The sequence below is a fragment of the Echinops telfairi genome, unplaced genomic scaffold, assembly GCF_000313985.2.
Source record: "Echinops telfairi isolate 266 unplaced genomic scaffold, ASM31398v2 ScPeMD7_5;HRSCAF=22, whole genome shotgun sequence".
NCBI lineage: Eukaryota > Metazoa > Chordata > Mammalia > Afrosoricida > Tenrecidae > Echinops > Echinops telfairi.
The window spans coordinates 2,536,760-2,544,224 of NW_022103901.1; the positions used below are offsets into that span (position 1 = coordinate 2,536,760).

General features: G+C 57.7%; 1 protein-coding gene across 1 annotated transcript in view; it reads left to right on the forward strand.

Moving 5' to 3' along the window:
- The window catches only part of SDK1 (sidekick cell adhesion molecule 1), a 513,921-nt gene that overhangs the window by 402,345 nt on the left and 104,111 nt on the right, over positions 1–7,465 (forward strand). Inside the window, exon 19 of the mRNA XM_045284375.1 lies at positions 1,430–1,528. Coding sequence (XP_045140310.1) covers positions 1,430–1,528 — 99 coding nt within the window. The remainder of the gene's footprint in view (positions 1–1,429; positions 1,529–7,465) is intronic.

Consider the following 7,465-nt stretch of genomic DNA (forward strand, 5'->3'; position numbering starts at 1 on the left):
AGTGGCTGAAGCAGGGAGAAGAGTGGGCGGGGATGCTCTGTTGGGGAGGGGAACCTCCCAAGGGCCTGGAGTCCCTGCTTCCAGCTCAGTTCAGGATTCAGCAGGGGTATTCAGTAAGGCCTCAGGGAAGCATACCTCTCCTGGCTCCTCCTCCTCCTTCCTCCTCCTCCTTCCTCCTCCTCCTGGTTCTGTTGCCCACTTTTCTTCAGGTCTCTGCCCCTCAGCCCTCCCAGATGTGCCCCCCGGGTTTCTCAGGAGTGGGTACTGCACCCGGGGGTGCTGTCAGGTACCTTCGAGTGGATTCCGACTCCTGGCGATCTCCTGTGGGTGTCAGAGCGGAACTGTGCTCCGGAGTCTCTGGGGCTGGCTGGTCAGAGTCTGACCTCCAGGCCTTGCCCGTGCACCACCTCTAGATGGGCCCCTGGGTCCGCAGCTGAGCACGGTTCCCATCTGTACCTCCCAGGCACTCCCTCTGCCACCCCGTGGAGTTGACCAGGTACCCTCCTCTCAGACTCATCGCGACCCCATGTGACACAAGAGAGCTTCCCTGGGCTTTTGTAGGCTGTGGTCTTTGTGGGGGCAGAGCGCCAGCTCTTTTCTTCCGCACAGCGGTCGGGGGCCCAACCGCCCACTTTCTGTTCAGCAGTGGAGCATTGCCACATGGTGCTGCCAGCCTGCCACGAGAGGCATTGGCCGGCGAGGGGGCCCTGTCGCCAAGGCAGCATCGGGAGGGCTGAGCAAACTTGAGCCCGCCGCTGCCAGGAGTGTTGTTTGAAAGGAGGGGCTGTGGGACCCTGCCAGGCCTGCCCAGTGCCATGTTCCCGGGTGGTGGAGTCCACTGTGCACCCTCCACTGAGGGTGCCAGCTGTCTCCAGGGCACACAGACACTCAGACACAGACATTGATACTGGGGAGACACACACACACACACACACACACACAGACGTGTGCACAGACACACACATAGACTTGCCCACAGACACACACACAGACGTGTCCACAGACACACGCACAGACATGTGCACAGACACACACAGACATGTACACAGACACGGACACTCAGACACAGTCACACAGAAGGGGACATGAACATGACACATGGACCTACATGGACATGGACACACAGGAAGCCATATACAGACACGCAGCGATATGGACACACGGAGACACAGACATACACACAAACATGGGCACTTGCACACACAGATACACATGCAAGGTGCAGAGAGATACACATGGATGCACACACACAGGCATAGACACGCATGCACTGACACACATACAAAGATATCCACACCAGACAACACGGACACATGTTGGCAAACACTCACACGTAGACACACACCGCACACACTGAGACTCACACACACAGCCCCAGGAGCTGACAGCTGGCCGTCACGTGACAGACTGCTTTGCTCTGCCGTGCCAGGGCCGGGCGCTGTGGGCCATCTGAGCTTCACCGAGATCCTGGACACGTCCCTCAAGGTCAGCTGGCAGGAGCCCCTGGAGAAGAATGGCGTCATCACAGGTGAGTGGCTGCGTCCTCTGTCTCCTGCCTCACGCTGCCTCACTGACAGCGCTGGCCGCTGCTGCAGCCGGCCCCTGAGTCACTGAAGGGAGGTCCCCGCGCGGCCCCGGGCCTGGGCTCAGTCACTGCACCCAGGATGCGCCCCAGAGTCCAGCTCCATGAGGCTTCCCCCTCACGGGCTGCAGTGCCCAAGGCTAGAGATAAAGCTTCCTCGGGTGACCAGCCTCCCAGCCCCCCCCTTTTTTCCTTTAACTGTGTGGGGGACAGTGACAGAGCCAGTGGTTCTCCATGCAACGGTCCATCCACATTCTGTGTCATGGCAGCGACTGCCCTCCCTCTGAGTCCCAGCCCTCTGTCCACGTCCTCCCTGCCTTTCTCGTTTCCTGTCCTCTTAGTTTCCCTCCCCTCCTATCTCCTGAGCCCGCCCCTCCCTGCACCCCAGCACAGGCTGCCCACTTTGCCTCTGAGTGCTGTGGCCCTCCCAGTGTCCATGGCACCTCTGGCGTGTCTGCTGTTTGGCTGAGAGCCCAGTTCAGTCCAGGCTGGAGCCGCGTCCCAGTCCCCGGGCCTCACCTGTCACTGTCCCGGAGCAGGCACCTCTGCATGGCAGACCCTTGTGTTCTAAGTTCATTTCCCTCCCCGCCTCTCTGCCGAGGACCTTCTGAGCAGAGCGGTCAGTTTGGGGCTGGGGGGGAGGAGGGGCTCCTTTTGATCAACGATAGGAGTCATTGATCAGGTTCTGGGCTGAATTGTGCCCCCCGCCCCACCAAGCATGTACTGGAATCCCCAGCCCTCCACCTGCGGGGGGTGCCATCCGGAATAGGGTTTTCCCGGTTAGACTGTCAAGGTCCGGTCAGGATCTGGAAGGAGCCCTGGGGCGCAGTGTCGCTCTGTTGAGCACTGACCACAAGGTCAGCAGTTCCAAACCCCAACTACATGGGAGGAAGAGGAGACTCGACTCCATGGGGAGTGGTGGGCTCAGGAGCCCACAGGGCCGGTTCTACCCCGTCCTACGGGGTGGTCGTGAGTAGGAATCAATTGGATGGCAGTGGGGTTTCCATCGTTTAAAAAAATCCGGGTCAGGTGGCTCCTAACCGTAACTGGCGTTTGAGATGCAAATCATCCAGGCCACGCAGTGTAAGTTGTTGTTGATATTGACCTCCATGGTCAGAATCGTTACAAGTCTGACCTGTATCGGTGTCTGGGTTTGAAACATGACATATAAGCTCCTAGCTCCATGCTCATAGGTAAAAGAAACACACAGATCATGAGAGAACGAGCCTGGTGGTGAAGTGCGGCCCGTCGTGTCGTAACAAGAATGTGGCCCCATCAGAGACCACCTGTGTGAGGGAGCAGAGTTGGCACAGAGAAGTGAACGTGGCAGGGGGATTAGATGCCGCCCAGACAGCTCACAGAACTCTGGAGGTGCTGTGGGCTGCTGGTTGGGCTGCTAACCGAAAAGCCAGCAGCTCAAACCCACCAGCAGCTCCTTGGCAGCAAGAAGAGGCTGTCTGCTCCTAGAAAGATCTATAGCCTCGGAAATCCACAGGTCCTGTTCTCCACGGTCCTCTGGGACTGTTCTCCGAACACACCTTGGTCGTCATTCTCAATCTCTAGCAAAAAGAAAAAATCAAAACCCCAACGCCCGGTCGCCAGACCTGGCAGCATTTCACTGCTAGCAGAAGTTGTCTGTGTTGGGTTCTTTAAAAGAGCAAACACTCTGTGTGTGTGTGTGTGTGTGTGTGTTTCATAGAAACATATATCTATATCAGCATGCATTAGCTATACGTGTGTGCGTGTGCATAGATCACTTCTGTCAGCAAACGGCTCACCCAGTTGTCACAGAGGCTGAGTCCAGTGCAGGTCAAGGCTTTGGGTCAGGTTCAAGCAGGGGGATTTTGCTGATTGGTCTAGTTGTCGGGGCTGATAAACCCAGGAAACAGAAAGAAGAAGCCAGGAGACCACAGGCCGGTGGGTGCAGAGACCGGAGAAACCCAAGTGTGGTGGTCAGAGGGCAGCTTTGATGGCTCCCGGGATCCACAGGCAGTATGGCAGCTGTTGGATCAAGTCCAAAGACTGGCAGTCTTTGAGCCGGATGCAGGAGCTAGACGAAACGGGAGGCAAAGAAGGTGTCCACAGCATCTGCTTAGACATGAAGAGGCCACCCGCCTCCCACCTGCCCCGAGGAAGCATCAACAGGGCAGTGGGCTGAGTGAGGAGGGCACTTGCACTCCACCCTAACCTCCCGACAACTGTCTGGCTGCTCACGGCAGATCCCTTCATGGGCTTGGTTACGTGACGTCAGGGCACATCCAGGGGCAGCCTCAGCTGCCCAATTCCTGAGGGTCCTGGCTCAGCCAAGCGGCCACACAATCTAACTCTCACATCGCTGAGAGTGGCAATGGCTGGTCATCTGTTTCCCCAGCCAGTGGGCTTGACAAGCTAGTTTCGTGCCCTCTTTCAGTGGGCGGTTACTTGTAAGGATCTATTGTTTCCCGCGGGCCTCTGAAGGATGGTGCTGCAGACGTGTGAGCTAGTCTTCGGACATATGGCTCTGGGGTACCAGTCCCTGGAGAAGGTGAAGTCGAGGGTCAAGGGGAGAGAGGAAGACCCTCAACAAGATGGATGGGTGCAGTGGGGCGACCACGGGCTTGGACTGAGCAGTGGTTGTGAGGAGGGGCGGGACCAGCAGGGTTTCACTCTGCTGGCCGCAGCATCGCTGTGAGCTGGAGTGGACTCGAAAGCCCCCGGCCACCTCCTCCCCGGAGCTGACCAGGGCTCCCCAGGGAGTCTGTTGGCAGCACTCCGGAGGTCTGGTTCACGCAGGAGCTCAGCTCTTTCATTAAAGTGCTGTGAACAGAGGACCGTGGCTCCCAGGAGGCGCTGATGTCACCCCAGGAGCTTGGTCGAGATGCCTTGTTAATGGGGTGCTGTTCTGAGAGGGGGCTGCTGGGGTCCCACGGTGGACTGTGAGTGGGGCACGCTCCACAGCCTGAATGCCCCATGGCGATCAGCCCCTCGTCCTCCACGGCCACCATCAGCACCCCACACCAGCCTCCCAGAGGGAGAAGGGGTGCTGGGCAGAGGGGCAGCTGCCAGCAAATTGCCCAGCGTGCCCCCCTTTCCATGCAGCACCCCCGTCCTCCCCTCCGTAAACTCTGATTTATGCGTGCCGAGACCCAGACAGGCAGTCTGTTGGGAGCGCTGCTCCCGGGGAGAGAGTTTACTCCTGATCAACAGAAAATTGTTCCTGAAGCTCCTCGGTCGTTAGTCTCCGTTAGACTGCTGCTGGGAGGGAGCAGGTAAGACAGAGGGGGTTCCTGAACCCCCCCCCACCCCCCTCCTCCCACGGATGTCTGGGCCAGGGAAAATGCCCACCAGTCAGTGGCCAGTCCTCTGTGTCCACCCTGGAGTTTCTGTGTGGTGGGGGACTCCTTAACCACTGCTTCCGCCCTCTCCCTCATGCCTGCTGACAGCCAGGCCTTTCTCTCTCTTCTCCTTGCTCCTTTCCCCCCTCCCCAGCTTTCCTTCCTCCCCTCCCCTGTCTCCCTCCTCCCTCCTCCACCTCTCTCACTCCTCCCTCCCTTCCCTCCCTCCTCTCCCCTCCCCGCCCCTCCCTTTACCTCCCCTGCTCTCTGGTGGTTCCGTGGTTAAGTACTTGGTGACGTCACTGGTATTTCCGATACCAGCAGGGTCACCCAGGGGAACAGGACTCGGCAGAGGCCCCAGACTAGGAGCGGGCTACAAAGAAAGACAGGCTGTCCACTCTGCAGGAATGAGCCACGGGAAGCCCCGTGGATAGCAGCGGCCGGTCGGACACTGGAAACCCAGGAGCAGCAGCAGGACACTAGCAGGGAGAGGGCCGGGAGAGGAGCGTCTTGCATGGAAGGGACTCGGCCCCTGACCAGACGGATGGACGGACACAGTGGCTGCAGCTCCAGCTCACGCCTAGCCACCATTGTGAGGCTGGTGCGGAGCCCGGCCTGTTCCGCTCTACTGTACACGAGGGCACGTACATGAACCGACAGCAAGGCACGTAAACAGCAGCAGCAGATCTTTACCAATCAGGCAGCCTCCTTTTTCTGCCAAGGAGCGACTGATGGGCTTGAACTGCCGACCTTTCCCCTGGCAACCCAACATTTAACCACCAGGGCTCCCTTAGCCCCTCTGTCTCTAGTGATAGTCGAGTTGGGGAAGGAGTTTTTGTTGTTCCATGATGTGCTAGGGACTGTGTAGAGGCTGTATCTTAAATCAACCTCTCGAAGAAGTCCACACAGAAGGGACACTGCGGCCCGTGTGATCCACGGATTGCAGTAATGACGTCCAACTGCAGAGGGAGTGACAGCAGAGCTTGAACAGAGCTCCTGGTCCGCAGAAGGCCAGGGGGACAGTGCACCCAACCATTTGCCGTGGATTCAGCCTCCTCGGGCTCCTTTCTGACCAGAGTCCCGGGGTGTGAGGAGGCTTGTTCTCAGCGAGCCTTTCAGGGTCAATTATGCCAAGTGCAGGTCAGATGAGAAAGCAGCCTTATCCTTTGAGCTCCGGGTGACCCATTGTAACGTTACGCTCGTTTGAAACATTTTCTGCTATCTTGTTTTGGTGGAGGTTTTGCTCTGGTCTGGTCAGTCACGGGGTCTGCTGTGGTGGGCTCGTTGTTTGCTTGCTTTCTGTTTGTGTTTTGCATGATTGCATTTGAAAGCCAGAGCAGGTAGATGTAGAGACAGGAGCTGGATGGCTGATTGCCTAGGAGCATGGCAGGGGAGGATGGGGGGAGATGATGGGGCGCTGACAACACGGGGCGCGAGAAGGAAACATTCTGAGATCGATCATGGTGATGATGGCACAAATCGCCTTAATTTGACTGAGCGATTCAATTGTATGCTACGTGAAGTATAGACCGATGCAATTATTTCAAAGGAGATAAATCACTGCAACTTGCTCTGAGGGTCTATGTGGCAATTCCTGTGGGAGGTGCCCAAGCTGGGGCTCTGTGGCTCTGAGACTCCCCTTCCTGCCACAATGTCTAGTGCCATTGAGACCCACCAGCAGCCTCCTTCATGGAGAAGGGTTTCCAAAAGCTTATGGGAAAATGGACACCAATGCTGAAAGGTACCAATGACCCAGAGGCTTGTCTCACACCACACAATGGGAGCTGAGCTTGGTGGCATTTCGTGTCTCTGTTGCCACGCCTGCTGTGGGTAGCAGTGGACTCAGAGTCATTGGAGTGCAAACCCAACAGTAACTACCACCTCAGCCATCTGAGCCTCTCTCAGTCCAGAAGAAAGACCACCAAAGGCACATGGGGACCAGGAGCCTCAGAGACCGATGGGCCGCGAGAACCCCAGCCTCCAGGACCACTGAGACCAGAAGAAGGAGACGGTGCCTGGCAACCACTGCAAACTGCCAAGACAGGGCCCATTAGAAGGTCTTGGAGGGAGGGGGACAAAAGGACGGAACAAAACCCCAAATCATAAAACAGACCAGGCCTCCCAGTGGTCAGACAGAGCAGTGGAACCCCCGCCACGGTGGACCTTGCTGACCCTTCAGGTCTGGAAGTGGACCCCCTCCCATAGCTCTGTTTTCAGCAAACACCAGACACGTCTGTAAGGGAAACAGTGGCACCAGAAGGTAGGCCCTTCTCAGAGGTGAGAGGGCCCAAGTTCAGAAGGCAGGAGAAGATGGCGGGAGGGAGGATGGCAGTGGGAGGGAGGAGGTGAGACGAGCCATGTTCCAGTGTAGGCACGGCCTCCGTGACGCAAGACCGCGGTGTTGGTTGGGATCCTCAACTGGCAGCCTGGTATGCTGTGGAAACTCGCACCCAGCTCGGGAGGAAAAGCCACAGCAGATGACGAAGTGGAGGGGCCTGGGTGCAGGCTGTGGTGAGAAGCCACGGCCTTGCCGTTGATGTCTGTGTTGAGGGAAGGTTGCTATGATTTT